The sequence below is a fragment of the Carcharodon carcharias genome, chromosome 14 (assembly GCF_017639515.1).
Source record: "Carcharodon carcharias isolate sCarCar2 chromosome 14, sCarCar2.pri, whole genome shotgun sequence".
Taxonomy (NCBI): Eukaryota; Metazoa; Chordata; class Chondrichthyes; order Lamniformes; family Lamnidae; genus Carcharodon; species Carcharodon carcharias.
In genome coordinates this window covers 578,124-597,559 of record NC_054480.1, presented here as the reverse complement: position 1 = coordinate 597,559, position 19,436 = coordinate 578,124, and the positions used below count along the sequence as shown (strand labels likewise).

The 19,436-nt window shown below is 47.8% G+C and overlaps 1 protein-coding gene across 1 annotated transcript in view; it reads right to left on the bottom strand.

Moving 5' to 3' along the window:
- Positions 1–18,917, bottom strand: part of snta1 (syntrophin, alpha 1) — a 51,180-nt gene extending 32,263 nt beyond the window's left edge. The window contains exon 1 of the mRNA XM_041205356.1: positions 18,391–18,917. Coding sequence (XP_041061290.1) covers positions 18,391–18,883 — 493 coding nt within the window. The 5' untranslated portion in view covers positions 18,884–18,917. The remainder of the gene's footprint in view (positions 1–18,390) is intronic.
- Positions 18,918–19,436: the final 519 nt, after the last annotated feature.

Sequence of the window (19,436 nt, the reverse complement as noted above, 5' to 3'; positions counted from 1 at the left end):
CATTTCCCTCTGCAGTCGGTATTAGAATCCTGCTTTTCTTAATCAAAGAACTACATTTATATAGCACCTTTCACTGCCTCAACAAGTCCCAAATGTTTTACAACCAATGAAGTACTTTTGAAGTGCAGTCACTGTCATAATGTAGGAAATGCAGCAGCCAATGTGCGCACAGCAAGCTCCCACAAATACCAATGTGATAATGATCAGGTAATCTGTTTATTAGTGAAATTGGCTGAGGGGTAAGTATTGGCCAAGCCAATGGGATAACTCCCTGCTCTTTTTTGAAACAGTGGCAAGGAGGGAGCAGACAAAGAGTGATACCAACTGAGCCCCAAGCTGCACCTTGTTGACGATAAGGCTTTCATGAATTGTCTTCAGAGGACATAAACCTCAAGTCTCTGAGGCCCACATGAGGTCTAGATGTTTACACGATGCTGGGAGTTACAGTTTCACAGGTGCCAAGCCACAGATGGTCCAATATTACATCAGTACCTCGATTAGATCACCAATCTTCTATACACAAGAGAATACAAAGTCAAATCTATACAACTCGTCCTCAGAATTCAACACTTTATGCTCTAGTAGTTGTTCTACTGAATCTGTGGTGCACCCCACCCAAGGCAATATATATTTTTTTAAGCGGTGCTGTGTCACACTGCCACAGCCAACAGCACCGTCAGGATACTGAACTTCACTCAACATTCCAGATACATCCAGCCTGCCATTGGCTCAGATTCCAGAACACATCCCATGAGAGGCAGCAAGAAGAGGACAGGAGCTCTCTTTAAACTCCACCCAAGGGAGGCTTAGCTAGAATGTGGTCAGCAGGTTGGGTTTCAAAGGGAGATTTGAAAGAAAATTCATCTTCCCCACCCTCAATTTCTGTCTTTTTTTTTAAAGTCGAGATGAAGTTGGCAAATACTGAGTTAGGCACCATGGGAGTCAGCACTTGCACCAAATTCCAAGACACAACTTGGCAAGCAGACGATTTAAGGCAGGACCAACAGGCTTTGCCACATCAGTGACACCAGACACAAACTGCATTTATATAGCATCTTTCACAGGAGCAAATTCAGAGTGATCCACATAGGAGATATTAGGGCAGGTGAGCAAAGACTTGGTCAGAGGTTCTAAGGTATATCCTAAAGGAGGAGCGAGATGTGGAGATACTTAGGGAGGGACCTCCAGAGTTTAGGGACCAGGCAGCTAAAAGCACGGCTGTCAAGAATGGATCAATTAAAATGGGGGATGAACAAGGGGCCAGAATTAGAGGATTACAGAGATCATCAGAACAAGAAGAGATCATTTAGTCCCACGAGCCAGTCCCGCCATTCAGAGATCATGGCTAATCTGTGACCTAACTACACATTCCTGTCTTTGCCCAGAGAACTCAGAGAGTTGGAGGTTTGGGGAGGTTAGAGAGAGGGTGGAGGCTATGGGAGGAGCTGACCATGATAATGAGCGTTGGTGGATTAGGAGCCAGTGTAGCTGAGTGAACAGGATCTCGGTCCTCACTGGCTTCCATTGCTGTCTAACCCACACGCTCCTCCCTCTCTGCATAAACTAGTTCAATCTGAACTTCCCATTCCACCACCCCTCAAAGTCTGATTCACTGCCCTGTCAGAAACAAATTAATACAGCACAGGAGGGGGCCATTTGGTCCATTGTGCCTGTTCTGGTTCTTTACAAGAGATTACCAATTCTTATAGAATCTGTCAAATGTTAAACGTATTGATATTTATCTTGACTACATGCTTTAGGACCTTGAATTCTTGAAGGCAAGCTCAGAGGACTTCAAGTGAGAAGGTGCGGGAACCACAAGTATTTCAGCTGGGCGATCGAAGAACTTGGGTGCCTGGACTTAGCTCTTAGGTTTGCTTCCCCAGCACTGCACTGTCGGAGGGTCGGTGCCGAGGGAGCGCCGCACTGTCGGAGGGTCGGTGCCGAGGGAGCGCCGCACTGTCGGAGGGTCGGTGCCGAGGGAGCGCCGCACTGTCGGAGGGTCGGTGCCGAGGGAGCGCCGCACTGTCGGAGGGTCGGTGCCGAGGGAGCGCCGCACTGTCGGAGGGTCGGTGCCGAGGGAGCGCCGCACTGTCGGAGGGTCGGTGCCGAGGGAGCGCCGCACTGTCGGAGGGTCGGTGCCGAGGGAGCGCCGCACTGTCGGAGGGTCGGTGCCGAGGGAGCGCCGCACTGTCGGAGGGTCGGTGCCGAGGGAGCGCCGCACTGTCGGAGGGTCGGTGCCGAGGGAGCGCCGCACTGTCGGAGGGTCGGTGCCGAGGGAGCGCCGCACTGTCGGAGGGTCGGTGCCGAGGGAGCGCCGCACTGTCGGAGGGTCGGTGCCGAGGGAGCGCCGCACTGTCGGAGGGTCGGTACCGAGGGAGCGCCGCACTGCCGGAGGGTCGGTACCGAGGGAGCGCCGCATTGCCGGAGGATCGGTACCGAGGGAGCGCCGCACTGTCGGAGGGTCAGTACCGAGGCAGCGCTGTCGGAGGGTCGGTACCGAGGGAGCATTGCACTGCCGGAGGGTCGGTACCGAGGGAGCGTTGCACTGCCGGAGGGTCGGTATCGAGGGAGCGTTGCACTGCTGGAAGGTCAGTACCGAGGGAGTTCCTTCTTTCAGATGAGACACTAAACTGAGGTTCTGCTTGCTTCACGGAGCTAGGAGTTTCCCATTGCCAAGCCAACATTGCTCGTCACCAAAAACACTGATTAGCCAAACATTCATCCCTTGCTGAGCGGCCATGCTGCTGTATGAATGTCGTTCATTGTAGGCGATGTGGGGAGAGAGATTTCAGAGCCTGGATTACGTGCTCCAACTCCTCAATGAACAGAGTGGGTTCTTGCTGACTCTTCTATTTTTATACAAGTGTTGTACTCAGTGGAATAAAAGAATGAGCAGCTGTTTGTCACAGTTTCTAGAACACTCCATCCTGTCCCAAGCCGGAACACTTCACAATCTGAGCAGTTCAATATGGTTTTAATTTGAATTTTTTTTTTAATTCTCTCTCAGCAGCTGATCACTATCCATTAGTTTTCTCTCTCTCTGATAGATGTAAATATTCTGTATTTATTCCACTTTAAGTTCCTCCTGCCTTTTCTGTATTTGGAGCCATTTCTTTCTTATTCAACATTCACTGTTCTTTCCACTACCCGACTGACTTTAAGTTTCATCTCAAGGCTGGACTCACTCACTCACTGACTGGATGGGGTGACCACCTCTCTCCCTGGACTCACTCACTGACTGGATGGGGTGACCACCTCTCTCCCTGGGCTTGTTCCCTGGACTCTCTTGCTCCCCAGGATCACCCTCTGGCCCTGCAACCCCCTCAGCACCACCAGGCTCACCCCTCCTGACACCCCGTGCACCCCCCTCCCCTCCCCCACCCCACTCACCCTACTCACCCTCTCCCACTCTGAACTTGCCACCTTGCTCCCACTCCCTCACTCCCCAGGCTTGCTCCTTGGCCTCACCCTCCGGACCTCCTGGCTGCCTGAGCTGGGCCCCTCGCTCCCACCCCCTCGGCCCCCCTGGCTGGCTCTCTGGGCTCACTCCCTTATTCCCAGGACTTCCCTTTCTCCCCGGGCTAGCTCCATCTCTTCACAGGCTGTGCCAACACCTCCTTTAGTCCAGCAATAGGTGACTAGGATTAACCCCGGCATTAATGCTAACGCTTTGACTTTCTCATCCTATTACATTCCAAAATTACTTCATTGACCGTCAAGAGCTTTGGGATGTCCTGGGGCCATGAAAGGTTCTACAGAAATACAAATATTTTTCCTGTTGGGAAAACCACCCACTCAATCATGGCTGGGATGATCTAACTGAATCACACAAATTATTAAAGGGCTTGACGGGGGTTGGATGGTGAGAAAAAGCTTCCCCCACCTGGGGAGTCTCGAGCACAGCATTACAGCCCGAGGCTAAGGGGGTCGACCGTTTTGGACTGAGATAAGCAGAAACGTCTTCGCTCAAGAGGATTGAGAATCTTTGGAATTCTCTATCCCAGAGGGTTGTGGATGCTTGTGGAGTATATTCAAGATCAGGATTAAGAGGTTTTAGGTACTAAGGGCAATTCAGGAATACACAGGTAGTGCAGGAAAGTGGAGCTAAAATAAAAGATTAGTCATGCTGTTGTTGAATGGAGGAACAGGCTTGAGGGGCCAAGTGGCCTCCTTCTGCTCCTATTTCTTTTGGGAACCCTGGGGGGATGAGGTGAATGAAGATTTGGTGCTGATCAATGATTTAATTCAATGATGGAACAAGCTCGAGGGGCTGAATGGTCTCAAGTCTCCAGTCCCAATGGATTGAATCCTAGGGTCTTAAAAAAAGGTGACTACTGAGGTAGTTGATTCGTTGGTGTTAATTTTCCAAAATTCGCTAGATTCTGGAAAGGTTCCATCAGGTGGAAAGTAGCAAATATAACCCCTTTATTCAAGAAGGAGGGAGGCAGAAAACAGGTAACTATAGGCCAGGTAGCTTGATGTCTGTCATGGGGAAGGTGTTACAATCGATCGTTAAGGAGGTTATAGCTGGGTACTTAGAAGAACTGAAGGCAATCGGGAAGAGTCAGCATGGTTTTGTGAAAGGAAAATCATGCTTAACCAATTTATTAGAGTTTTTTGAAGGAGTAACATGCGCAGTGGATAAAGAGGAGCCTGTAGACGTGCTGTACTTGGATTTCCAGAAGGCATTTGATAAGTGCCACATCAAAGATTATTACGGAAAATAACAGCGCATGGTGTAGGGGGTAACTTGGATGGCATGTTGTGAAAAGGACACGAGGAGGTTGCAGACGGGTATAGATAGGTTATAGATGAATGGATATAGGTACGATATAAAGAGTGGTCAAAGGTCTGGTAAATGGAGTTTAATTTGGGAAAATGTGAAGTTGTTCACTTTGGCAGGAAGAATAAAAAAGCAGAGTATTATTTAAATGGAGAACGGCTGCATAATTCTGAGGTGCAGAGGGATCTAGGTGTTCTAGTACATGAGTTACAAAAAGTTGGTATGCAGGTACAGCAAGTAATTAAGGCAGCTAATGGAATGTTATCCTTTATTATGGGAGAAATTGAACATAAAAGTAAGGATGTTATGCTTCAGTTATACAGGACATTGGTGAGGCCACACCTTGAATACTGTGGGCAGTTTTGTCTCCTTATTTAAGGAAGGATGTAAATGCATTGCAGATAGTTTGGAGAAGGTTTACTAGATTGATACCTGGAATGAGTGGGTTGTCTTATAAGGAAAGGCTGGACAGACTGGGCTTGTTTCCACTGGAGTTTAGAAGAGTGAGGGGTGACTTGATTGAAGTATACAAGATCCTGAACGGCCCTGACAAGGTGGATGTGGAAAGGATGTTTCCTCTTGTGGGTGAGTCCAGGACTAGGGGGCACTGTTTTAAAATTAGGGGTCACCCTTTTAGGACAGAGATGAGGAGATTTCTTTTCTCTCAGTGGGTTGTGCGACTTTGGAACTCTCTGCCTCAGAAGGCAGTGGAGACGGGGTCACTGAATATTTTTAAGGCAGAGGGAGATAGATTCCCTCGCCTAACAAGAGTCTAAGGTTAACAGGCGTAGATGGGAATGTGGAAATCGAAACAGAAGATCATCAGCCATGACCTTATTGAATGGTGGAACAGGCTGGAGGGGCTGAATGGTCTACTCCTGCTCCTATTTATTAAGTTCCAAATACCTACAGGACGCTGTGCACCATTTTGTGAAACATATTAAGGGCTCAAACATATTTATTTTGTTTTATTAACCTTCCCAGAAAGTTTTCATCGAATTTCCAAGTTACAAAGTTGAGGGAGTATTTCAGGGGCTGGTATTGTTAGACTGACAGCGTAAAAGGGCAGTGCTAGTTAGAAGAGCAATGTGGTTGATTCTTAAATGCCCTCTGAACTAGGGTCAGCTAGGGATAGGTAATGAACGCTGGCCTGGGCAGCGATGCTCACATGCCATGAACAAATTTTTTAAAAAATCTACAGTAAAGCGAGCGTTTATGACACAAAGACAAGATCAGACCTCATGTCCAAACTATCGGAATTAGCAAGTGCCGTCTGCAAAATTACAGAACCATTACCAGATACCAAGTTGGAACCAGCCACCAGTCTAACTAGAACTATTCAAACTAGAACGAGCCACCAGTCTAAATAGAGCTAATCAAACTAGAAACAGCCGCAAGTCTAACTAGAACCAGCCGTAAGCTAACTAGAGCTAGTCAAACTAGAACCACCTACGAGTCTAGCTAGAGCTAGTCAAACTATAACAAGCCATGAGTCTAACTAGAACTAGTCAAACTAGAACCAGTCACAAGTTTAACTAGAGCTAGGCAAACTAAAACCAGCCACCAGTCTAACTTCAGTTAGTAAAACTAGAAACAGCCACCAGTCTAACTAGAGCTAGTCAAACCAGCAACAGCCATAAGTCTAACTAGAGCTGGTGAAACTAGGATCATCCACGAGTTTAACTATCCCTAGTCAAATTAGAACCAGCCACAGGTATAACTAGAGACAGTCAAATTAGAACCAGCCACAATTCCAATTAGTTAGTCAAACTAGAACCAGCAACGAGTCCAACTAGAACCAGCCATGAATCCAACTAGTGCTCGTCAAACTAAAACCAGTCACAAGTTTAACTAAAGTAATCAAACTAGAACCAGCCACGAGTCTAACTAGAGCTAGTCAAACTAGAATCAGCCACAAGTCTAACTAGGGTTAGGCAAACCAGAACCAGACAGCAGCTAACTAGAGCCTAACTCTAAGTCTTACTACATCTGGTAACTAGTAAAAGGAAAAACCTGATACTGGTCAAACTAATGCCTAATACTATTCAAACTAGAGCCAAGGCCTTGTTCTTTTTTAGATGAGGCTAACTGTGATGCCCCCAAAGTCAGATAGCCAATTAGTACTCCCAGTTTGGGCCCACATGTATAACAGCCACTTGTGTAAAGGACTAAAGGTGATGGGCTGAATGGCCTCCTCCTGTGCTCTTTTCCTTAAACGAAGCAGCTTTGTTCACCACCAGCCAATTGTTGTAATGCTAACAGAGGGTTAAAAAGAACCTAAGATAAAAGCAAACTTTTCCAAGTATTTTTGTTTTTGTGTTAAAAAGAACCTGTTCAATACCAAGTTGATTCACAAGGGTGATACCAGAAACATGTGGGTAAATATATATCAGGAAGGGGCAACTGGCTGGGTCTCTTCTCTCTTGAAGAGGTGACCTGATAGAGTCTTTAAAATGATGAAAGGTTTCAACAGAGTGGATAAGAGAGAATGTTTCCTCTTGTGAGGAAGAGCAGTACCAGAGGCCATCAATGTAAGATAGTCACCAAGAAACCCACTCAGGGATTTAGGAGAAACTTCTGTACCCAGACAGTGGTGAGAGTGGAGAACTCGTTCCCACATGGAGTGGTTGAAGTGAATAGTATCAGTGCATTTAAAGAGCAACTAGAGAAACATATGAGGGAGATGGGAATAGAGGGTTACAATGGGAGATTTAGACAAAAGGAGATGGAGGAGGCCCGAGTGGACCATAAACACCAGTATGGACTGGTTGGGCTGAATGGCCTGATTCTGTGCCCTTTTTTTAAAAAATTCACAGGACGTGGTGTCACTGGCTGGCCCAGCATTTATTGCCCATCCTCTATTGCCCTTGAAAAGGTGGTGGTGAGCTGCCTTCTTGAACCGCTGCAGTCCGTGCGGTGTAGGTGCACCCACAGTGCAGTTAGGAAGGGAGTTCCAGGATTCTGACCCAGTGACAGTGAAGGAACGGTGATATATTTCCAAGTCAGGATGGTGAGTGGCTCGGAGGGGAACTTGCAGGTGGTGATGTTCCCATCTATCTGCTGCCCTTGTTCTCTTAGAGATGGTAGTGGTCATGGGTTTGGAAGGTGCTGTTGAAGGAACCTCGGTGAATTCCTGCAATGAATCTTGTAGATGGTACACACTGCTGCTACTGTGCATCGGTGGTGGAGGGAGTGAATGTTTGTGGATGTGGTGCCAATCAAGAGGGCTGCTTTGTCCTGAACGGTGTCAAACTTCTTGAGTGTTGTGGGAGCTGCACTCACCCAGGAGAGTATCCCATCACACTCCTGACTTGTGCCTTGTAGATGCTGGACAGGCTTCGGGGGGTCAGGATACGAGTTACACACCACAGAATTCCCAGCCTCTGACCTGTTTTTGTAGCCACAGTGTTTATACGGCTGGTCCAGTTCAGTTTCTGGTGGTATATAATCCTATGCAAAGGCTTCTCAGTGAGCCAGGTTCAGTTCTGCAGCATAGGGCAAAACCTCAAGAACACCGTGGGCAGTGGTGAATGAGTTAATGCAATGCAGTGCTCAGAGGCAGCCTGACAGAAACATTAGGAGTGTGAATGATATCACAGCACAGGCAGAGGATCAACCCTGTGCAGAGAGCATGTATAACTTATGAATTGGTTTTATTTTAAACACATATTACGAAAAATAAAATAAATATATGCTGACCTTCTACAATCCATGCAAGGCAGTGAGTTTAAAATCCCACACAGTAACATTAGCAAATCAATGTTGCAGGCAATCTCAGTCACAGCTTCCTTGCAGCAGTTTATTTATCTCAGAGTCAGGAGTGGAAGCAGAAACTGGCAAGTAATTCAGTTGTGCCGCTCACAACACACACCAGTTGGACATCGCTGGCCATTTAAGCCAGCTCCACCCTGTGTGAACACAGGAGCGCTGCCAGGTGCAGAGTGATGGGTTAACTTGGGCAGTACTGATATTGAGGAACAGCTGGCGTGTGTCACACAGTATCACACTGGGCTGTTCAAACACTGACACGTAATCAAATACTTATAGATATCAGCTTCCCTCAGTCAGCCAAACTTACCAAGGACAATTAACCTCACTGTTTACTGTTAAACCTCACTACAGAACTGCCTTCCAAACACTCCCTGGGCCCAATGAGCGACCGCCCTTGTAACCTCCCCCCTATTTTTTCCAAGTATCAATTTGCAGCGACCAATCAAACCTTCCGCAGCCGCTGTGCATCCAGAGTAGCACCCACCCTCCGTACAGGCCCAGCGATGGCCCCTCAGTATTCATCAGGAGAGGTAACCCCGGCTTAAATTTCCCATTCCCCAGCCTTAGGAAATCGAGTGGTGTGCGTTAACCCCAATGAGGAGACCAGGTAAACTCAGCCCATCACCAGGTTCCAGAACAAGAGGCGTGAGTGGTACCTGCCAGGCTGCAACTGACAGCTTCTTTAGCACAGAACTCCCTCAAATTTATGACAAATTTTCCATTGCTTCACTGGCATCATTGTTCAGGATCCAACGTGCTCCAAAGTACCTGGGCTGGATGGGGGAAGAATGGGTAAGAAACACTGCAAAACTGTCCAAGTGATAGCAACTAGAAATTAAGCCAGGAATTTGGCTCCAAAACTGGTATAAACACACGAGTCTCAGAACTTGTTTATAAAGGAATTCCTCTTTTACAACAGTCAGCTAAGGAACAAGAGCTCATTACCATCTAAGGCAGCGAACAGCCCAGCTCTCCATCCCAGCGTCGTCAGGGAGGCCTGCGTGATAAGTGTTGATATGGAAACGCCTGCCCCCTCAGCCTCTGGGGTACAGGGTGCAGGTGAGCTGCTCAGTTGGCATTTCACGGTTCTCAGGTTGGCATCAGCTGAGCAAAAGGCTAAAGCAGAACGCCCATTTCCCAGTCAGTGATGAGACTGGGGGTGAGCAAGGGCAGAGTGGGGGGTGAGGGGTTGGTGGTGGTGGTGGTGGTGGTGGTGGTGGTGGTGGAGGAGGAGGCGGCGCCTTAACCTTCTCTGATCCAAGGACAACATTCCGAGCTTCTCCAGCCTGTCCACATAATTATAGTCCCCGGTTATTACCTGACAACAGTGGCCATCCAGGTTGTATTGAATCTCTGAATCAGTCCCCAGTTCGAGCGCCATCCCAGTATTCCTCACCGTCCAACAGTATTGTACATGCACTGGCAGTCTCGGCCTCTCCTCCCACCCCCGGTATCTACTCCTGTACAAGTCCAGCTGCTAACAGGAAGGGCTTCAGAAAACAAGGGGGAACTCTCTCACGAACAATCGTATTTAGCTGCCAATTTCTTCATGGCAAGATCCAACAAACAACAACGTGTTAATGACCAGATAACCTGTTTGAGCGTTCTTGGTTCAGGGATAAATATCAGTCAGTCAGGACAACGAGGAGGTTTTCCCCTGTTCTTCTTCAAAATGGTGGAGGGGGTTCTTTAATGTCCACCTGAGAGGACAGATGGGGGACATGACTTCACATCTCACCTGAAATACGGCACCTCCAACAGTGCGGCGCTCCCTTAGTGCCAGCCCCCACCAACAGTGCAATGCTTCCTTGGTACCACGAACGTAGGAGGGTTGATCAGTAAGCTCGCGGATGACATGAAAATTGGTGGGGTGGTAAATAGTGAGGAGGATAGCCTTAGATTGCAGGAGGATATAGACGGGCTGATCAGTGGCAAATGGAATTTAATCCGGATAAGTGTGAGGTGATGCACTTGGGCAGGACAAACAAGGCACAGGAATACACGATGAATGGTAGGACCCTGGGAATTACCGAGGATCAGAGGGACCTTGGTGTGTATTTCCATCAGTCCTTTAAGGTAGCGGGACAGGTAGATAAGGTGGTTAAGAAGGCATATGGGATATTTCCTTTATCAGTCGAGGCATAGAATATAAAAGAGTAGGGAGGTTATGCTGGAACTGTATAAAACGCTGGTTAGGCCACAGCTGGAGTATTGTGTGCAGTTCTGAATCCACATTATAGGAAGGATGTGATTGCACTAGAGAGAGTGCAGAGGAGATTTACCAGGATGTTGCCTGGGCTGGAGAGTTTTAGTTATGAGGAGAGATTGGATAGACTGGGGTTATTTTCCCTGGAGCAGAGGAGATTGAGGGGGGACATGATTGAGGTGTATAAAATTATGAGGGGCATAGATAGGGTAGACAGGAAGGAACTTTTCCCCTTGGTGGAGGGAACAATAACCAGGGGGCATAGATTTAAGGTAAGGGGCAGGAGGTTTAGAGGGGATGTGAGGAAGAATTTTTTCACCCAGGGGGTGTTGGGAATCTGGAACTCGCTGCCTGAAAGGGTGGTAGAGGCAGAAACCCTCCTAACATTTAAGAAGTATTTGGATGTGCACTTGTGATGCCGCGGCATACAGGGCTATGGGCCTAGTGCTGGAAAATGGGATTAGAATAGTTAAAAACAAAAACAGAATTACCTGGAAAAACTCAGCAGGTCTGGCAGCATCGGCGGAGAAGAAAAGAGTTGACGTTTCGAGTCCTCATGACCCTTCGACAGAACTTGAGTTCGAGTCCAGGAAAGAGCTGAAATATAAGCTGGTTTAAGGTGTGTGTGTGGGGGGCGGAGAGATAGAGAGACAGAGAGGTGGAGGGGGTTGGTGTGGTTGTAGCGACAAACAAGCAGTGATAGAAGCAGATCATCAAAAGATGTCAACAACAATAGTACAATAGAACACATAGGTGTTAAAGTTAAAGTTGGTGATATTATCTAAACGAATGTGCTAAAGTTAGGTACTTGTTTGACTGGCACAGACTCGATGGGCCAAAGGGCCTTTTTCTGTGCTGTAGACCTCTATGACTCTACCGAACCCCCCCAATGGTGCAGCGCTCCCTCAGTTTAACCCACCCCACCCCCAATGGTGCAGTGCTCCCTCAGTATGGCACCCACACCACTCCGGATAGCGTAGCGCACCCCCCCCCCCCCCCCCCCCCCCCCCCCAGTACTGACTCTCCGACAGTGCAGCGCTCCCTCGGCGCTGCACTGGGAACATTAGCCTGGATTATGGGTTCATGTTTCTGGAATGTGACTCAAACACACGACTGCCCAATAATACTCACAACCAACCCTTTAAAAGAATTTATGGCTCTATTCAACTAACATTAGGAAGAAGAAAATGTCAGATTGTTTATAAGAACCCAACTAGCTCATAAATGTCCTTCAGGGAAGGAACCTGCCAGCCTCGTCTGGACTACACCAGACTCCGTTCCCACACATGTTTCAATATCCTCAGGGGGTCTAGGGTTAGGCAATAAATACTTGTCTGAACCACCCACATTCCAAGAACAATAAATATAAAGAATTCCCCATTCCAACCACCCCTCTTTAAAGAGATTTTCTCTAACCTTTTCATTCTAACTCTTTTGATATGACCCTTAATTTGTGACCCTGCTTTACTGCCTGAACAACCACTACATACAGTTCATCACCAGCTGCCTTGGCAGAAACCTTCACAAAGACCTGAAGTCTTAGAATCTGAAACTTACAGCACAGGAGACCATTCAGCCCATCATGCCTGTGCTGTCTCTTTGAAAGAGCAGATGTGCTTAGCGTCACACCTCTGCTTTTTGCCTGTAACCCTGTAAGTTTGTCATCGTCGGGTATCTGTCCAACTCCCTTTTCAAATTATTTAGGGAATTGGCTTCCACCTTGTCAGGTTTGTAACTCAGTGAAAAAAATTATTCTCATCTCTCTAAATCTTTCCCAATGGTTTTGAATCTGTGACCTATGGTTATTGACCCACTCTCCAGAGGAAACAGTTTGTCTCTACCAAAGCCTCTCGTCATCTTGAAAATCTCTTATTAAGTCAACTCTTAACCTTTTCTGTTCCAAGGAGAATGAACCTAACTTTGTCATCTCTTGAACGTACAGAATAGGAACAGGAGTAGGCCATTCGGCCCCTCAAGCCTGCTCTGACTTTCAATAAGATTGTGGCTAATCTGTTTGTTTAGAATTCCACATTCCCATTTACCCTCAATAACCTTTGAATCCTTTGCCTAGCAAGAATCTACCTACCTCTGCCTTAAAAATATTCAGTGAACCCACCTCCACCGCCTTCTGAGGCAGAGAGTTCCAAAGTCACACAATCCTCAGAAAATAATTCTCCTCATCTCTGTCCCAAAAGGGCGACCCCTAATTTTAAAACAGTGCCCCCTAGTTCTGGACTTACCCACAAGAGGAAACATCCTTTCTACGTCCACCTTGTCAAGGCCGTTCAAGATCTTGTACATTTCAATCAAATCAGCCCTCACTCTTCCAAACTCCAGTGGAAACAAGCCCAGTCTGTCCAACCTTTCCTTATAAGACAACCCATTCATTCCAGGTATCAATCTAGTAAACCTCCTCTGAACCACCTATAACGCATTTACATCCTTCCTTAAATAAGGAGACCAAAGTACTCAAGAGGTGGTCTCGCCAATGCCCTGCTCCCTTCTTGAATAGTGGGGTTATATTTACTACTTTCCAATCTGATGGAACTTTTCCAGAATCTAGTGAATTTTGGAAAATTAACACCAACGCATCTACCACCTCATTAGCCACCTCTTTTAAGACTCTACGATGTAGTCCATCAGGACTCGGGAGACTTGTCAGCCCACAGCACCATCAATTTGCTTAGTACCATTTCCCTAGTGATTGTAATTTCACCAAGTTCCCCTCTCCCATCCACCTCCTGATTTATAGCTATTACTGGAATGGTTTTCGTATCCTCTATAGTGAAGACAGAAGCAAAGATTTGTTCACTTCGTCTCCATTTCCTTATTATCTACTATTAACTCCCCATTGTCACACACTCTCCTCATAACTGAAGTCCCTCAATCTTGGTAACATCCTGGTAAGCCTCCTCTGTACACTCTCTAAGACCTTTACACCTTTCTTGAAGTGTGGTGCTCACACCATCCCAGCTGAGGTGTAACCATTAATTTATAAAGTTCTAGTTTGATCTCTTTGCTTTTATATTCAATGTCTATATTTATATATTAACCACAAATAACCCGTATGCTCCTTAGCCATCTGATCCATTTGTCCTGCTCTTATGCTCCCTCACTCCACAGTTACAGTCCAGTGAATCCACTGTGCATATTTTCCATTGTCTTTTTAGCCCTTTCTACCATGTGATATACACAACTGTGCACAAAATTTCCTAAATGAGGTGTGTGTACACACGCGCGTGTGCGCACCTGTGAGAAGACTAGAATGGTCTGGGGCAACATGATCCATTAACACTCAACATCTCAGCTCCTGGTGTAGGGGTTAACATATTGATGTGGACAGAAGATTGGCTAGCTAACAGAAAACAGAGGTGGCATAGATGGGTCTTTTTCTGGTTGGCAGGATGTGACGAGTTGTGTCCCACAGGGATCAGCACTGGGGCACAGCTTTTGCCAATTTACATAAATGGCTTGGATGAAGGGACAGAAGGAATAATGGCTAAATTGGCTGCCAACACAAAGATAGATAGGAAAGTAAACTTTGAAGAGGACATAAGGAGGCGACAAAGTGACATAGATAGGTTAAGTGAGCAGGCAAAAATCTGGCAAATGGAGTATAATGTGGGCAAATATGAAATTGTCATTTTAGCAGGAAGAATAAAAAAGATTATCTAAATGGTGAGAGATTGCAGCGCTCTGAGATTCAGAGGGATCTGGGTGTCCTGGTGCATGAATCACCAAAGGTTAGTATGCAGGTACAGCAGGTAATTAGGAAAGCTAATAGAATGTTATCATTTATTGTGAGGGGAATTGATTACAAGAGTGGGGAGATTATGCTGCAGTTGTACAGAGCATTGGTGAGACCACATCTGGAGTATTGTGTACAATATTGGTCACCTTATTTAAGGAAAGACATTAGAAACAGTTCAGAGAAGGTTTACTAGATTAATGCCAGGAATGGGCAGCTTGTCTTATGAGGAAAGGCTGGACAGGTTAGGCTTGTACCCCTTGGAGTTTAGAAGAGTAACAGGTGACTTAATTGAAACTTTTAAGATCCTGAGGGGTCTTGACAGGGTGGATGTGGAGAAGATGTTTCCTTGTGTGGGAGAATCTAGAACTAGGGGTCACCGTTTAAAAACAAGGGGTCGCTCATTTAAGACAGAGATGAGGAGAAACATTATCTCTCAGGGGGTCGTGATCTTTGGAACTCTCTTCCTCAAAAGGCAGTGGAAGCAGAGTCTTTGAATATCTTTAAGGCAGAGCTAGATAGATTCCTGATTAACAGGCTTGGGCTAACAAGTGACAAGTAACATTCGTGCCACACAAGTGTCAGGCAATGAACATCTCCAACAAGAGAGAATCTAACCATCAGCCCTTGATATTCAATGAAACCCCCACTATCAACATCCTGGGGGTTACCATTGAGTAGAAACTGAACTGGACTAGCCATATAAATACTGTGGCTACAAGAGCAGGTCAGAGGCTAGGAATCCTGTGACAAGTAACTCACCTCTTTACTTCCCAAAGCCTGTCCTGACTTGTGCCTTGCATATGGTGGAGTGTGATAGAACACTCCCCACTTGCTTGGATGAGTGCAGCTCCCACAACACTCAAGAAGCTGGACACCATCCAGGACATAGCAGCCTGCTTGATTGGCACCACATCCACACACGTTCACTCCCTCCACCACCCACGCACTGTTTCAGCAGTGCGTACCAACTACAAGATGCACTGCAGGAATTCACCAAGGCTCCTTCAACAGCACCTTCCAAACCCATGACCGCTACTATCTGGAAGGACAAGGGCAACAGATAGATGGGAACACCACCACCTGGAAGTTCCCCTCCAAGTCACTCACCATCCTGGCTTGGAAATATATCACTGTTCCTTCCCTGTCACTGGGTCAAAATCCTGGAACTCCTTCCCTAACAGCACTGTGGGTGTACCTACACCACATGGACTGCAGCAGCTCAAGAAGGCAGCTCACTACCACCTTCTCAAGAGCGACCGGGGATGGGCTTTATTGCTGGTCCAGCCAGCGAAGCCCACATCCCAGGAGCGAATTTTAAAAAAACCAAGGGGGTGAACGGTTGTTGGGGATCATCAGGAAGGGGGGGTTGAGGTTACAGTCAGATCATCCATGATCTTATTGAATGGCAGAGCAGGCTTGAGGGGCCAAGTGGCCTACTCCTGCTCCTAATTCTTATGAACATATGTTCGTACAACAGAAGGCCATTCAGCCCCTCAAGCATGCATCCCCATTGAATTAGATCATGGCTGATCTGTATCTTAGCTCCATCTACCCATCTTGGTCCCATAACCCTTAATCCCCTCACCCAACAAAAATCTATCAAGCTCAGTTTTGAAGTTTTCTGATGACTATTTAAAGTGTAATTTATCTTTTTATTTGAAGTATCATTTGACTGTTAATTTATGTTTAATTTACTTTGGTTCTGATTCGAGTTAAAAGTTACAAAAAGTGAAATCCTGTTGATAATTTCTCCATGTGGGGATGGTTTGGTAAATTTAGCTATTTTGGTTTAGCGGTTCCCCCACAAGGAGCATTAACAAAACAAGAATGCAGTTGTTAACTGTGACGACCTGACCTACAACCCCGCAATCTTGGCACTCCTCCAATTTTGGCCTCCATAGAGTATCGCCAGTTTCCATCACTCCACCATTGGTGGCCTTGCTTTCAGTTGCCTCGGCCTTAATCTTCTCCCTAACCCTTTCTGCTTCTCCGCCTCTCTCTCTTCATTTAAGGCGGTCCTTAAAACCAACCTCTTTGACCAAAGCTTTGATCACCAGCCTTAAAATCTCACATGGCTGGGCGACAAGTTTTGATTGCTAATGCTCCTAAGAAATGCCATGGTTAAAGGTGCTATATAAATGCAAGTTCTTGTTGTTGACTAATCACAGTGATCAATCTCTATCAATGAATGTACAACAGGACGAGACAGGAGATAAGGAAATGCCCCAGTAGTGTAAAACTGTGGTAATCATCGGTTCACTGCACTCACCACACGTCATGTCTCAGGTTACTCACAGGCTGCGTTAGAGGACAACTTTGGAACAATTTAATCTGTGACTGATAGTGATGGCTTGTCACTGACCTATGTTTAAGAACAGGACTCGATAAAGCTCAGCTGAGCTGCACTATCCGGTGTCAGGATTACAGCAGATTAATGTCTCAGTAAACCTTGACTGGAACCTGCTGAAACACATGGACACGGGGTTGAGGCTGGATGGTGTTCAGGGCAGATTCTGCTCATTTCTCCAGAGCTGAGTCAACACCTACTGCTCCATCTTTACTTTGAGCCATTTGAAGTGGCTGTAAATCAATATTCTATTTGATATAAAAGTAAAAAAAACTGCGGATGCTGGAAATCCAAAACAAAAACACCTGGAAAAACTCAGCAGGTCTGACAGCATCGGCAGAGAGAAACACAGTTAACGTTTCAAGTCCGTATGACTCAACTTATCTTTTATATAACTGATACGGAGTTTTGAAGCAATTTTTAGATCAGACACCATCGCAAAGGAGTCTCAGTTCCAAGAAGTGGCTCAGGAAAGGAGCAGACACAAAAATAACTAGGAGGAGAGATGATCCAAATGAAGGAAATCACTCTGTTCACTGAAGCCTCGAACACAGCGTTACTCCACATACAGAAAACACCCTCATCTTGGAGAGGTGGGGACGGTCCCCATTCCCTGCTTTAACTATGGGGTGGGGGATGGTAGTGGTGGGGGATAGCGGTTTGGTGGGGGGGGGGGATGAGGAGTGGGGAGCTGTATTAGGGTGAAGGAAGTTGAGGGGGTATATGAAGGTGACTGAGGGGACGTGAGGGTGGAGATGGGTGGCGTTTAGTCTGGGGGGGTGTGGGGAAGATTCTCGGGGGGTTACTATTGGGGAGCTGGGGTGGAGGTGGTTGTGGGGGGGGGGGGGGTGAAGGGGAATCAGGGGAGGCATTGAGGGGAATCTGGAGGGCAATCGGGGCGGGGGATCTGGAAGAATCTGGAGGGCAATCGGGGGGGTTGCTGGGAGGGCAATGGGGGGCGTTGCTGGGAGGGCAATGGGGGGGAGGTCGCTGGGAGGGCAATGGGGGGGGGAGGTCGCTGGGAGGGCAATGGGGGGGAGGTCGCTGGGAGGGCAATGGGGGGGAGGTCGCTGGGAGGGCAATGGGGGGGAGGTCGCTGGGAGGGCAATGGGGGGGAGGTCGCTGGGAGGGCAATGGGGGGAGGTCGCTGGGAGGGCAATGAGGGGGGGTGTTGCTGGGAGGGCAATGGGGGGAGGTTGCTGGGAGGGCAATGGGGGGGGTTGCTGGGAGGGCAATGAGGGGGGGTGTTGCTGGGAGGACAATGGGGGGGAGATTGCTGGGAGGACAATGGGGGGGAGATTGCTGGGAGGGCAATGAGGGGGGTGTTGCTGGGAGGACAATGGGGGGGTGTTGCTGGGAGGGCAATGGGGGGGGTTGCTGGGAGGGCAATGGGGGGGGTTTGCTGAGAGGGCAATGGGGGGGGGGTTTGGTGGGAGGGCAATGGGGGGGGGGGTTGCTGGACGGGCAATGGGGGGGAGGTCGCTGGGAGGGCAATCTGAGGGTTAGGGGAGGGGGGTGGGGGCTCCTACCTTCCAGCAGAACCTCTTTGCCGGTCTTTTTCAGCGCCTGCACCGCCTGATCGTGTGAAGCCTCCCGGAGGTCGGTGCCGTTCACCGACAGGATGGCGTCTCCCACAAACAGCTCTCCGCTTTGATCAGCCGCCAGCCCGCGGAAGATTTTCGAGATCAGGATGGGCATGTGGTTCTCTCGGCCGCCCTTGATGCTGATGCCCAGGCCGCCCGCCTCCTGTTTGACGATGCGGACGGTCCGCTTGCGGCCGGAGCCGGGCTCCGAGTCCGCCTGAGGCTGAGGCTGAGGCTGGGGCTGGGGCTGGGACGACGGCGGCGGCGGCAGCGGCAGCGGCGGCGACTCGGCTTCCCCGTTACTCAGGCCGTGTCCAGCGGGAGCTCCGGCCGGGCTGAGTCGCAGCGAGTCCTCGGACAAGGAGGCGAGGAGCCGCCGCCAGCGCTCGGGCTCCGGCTCCGGGCTCCGCACTTCCAGCAGCCCGCTCCGCACCACCATCCCCCCCGCCGGCCTGACTCACACTGTCCGGAGATGGGACCCTCCTCTCTCTCTCTCTCTCTCTCTCCTTCCCTCCCTCCCAAAAGGCCGGCCCGGCTCTACCCCGCCCCTCGTTAAAGGGGCCGCGATGGCAGCAACTTGGGACAAAACTTTTCCTAACTTTTTAAAAACTTTTTCCAAATATTTTTCTAACATGAAAAACTTTTTCAAAACTCCTTCCAATTTTTTTTCCAAACTTGGAAAACTTTTTCCAAACTTGGAACTTTTTCAAAACATTTTCCAAACTTGGAAAACTTTTCCCAAACTTTTTCCAAACATTTTCCAAACTTGGAAAACTTTTTCCAAACATTTTACAAACATTTTACAAACTTGGAAAACTTTTCCCAAACATTTTACAAACATTTTACAAACTTGGAAAACTTTTCCCAAACTTTTTCCTAACATTGTCCAAACTTGGAAAACTTTTCCCAAACATTTTCCAAACTTGAAAAAACTCTCAAAACGTTGCTAAACTTTTTCTAAATATTTTTTTTTAAAAAAAACTTGACAAACA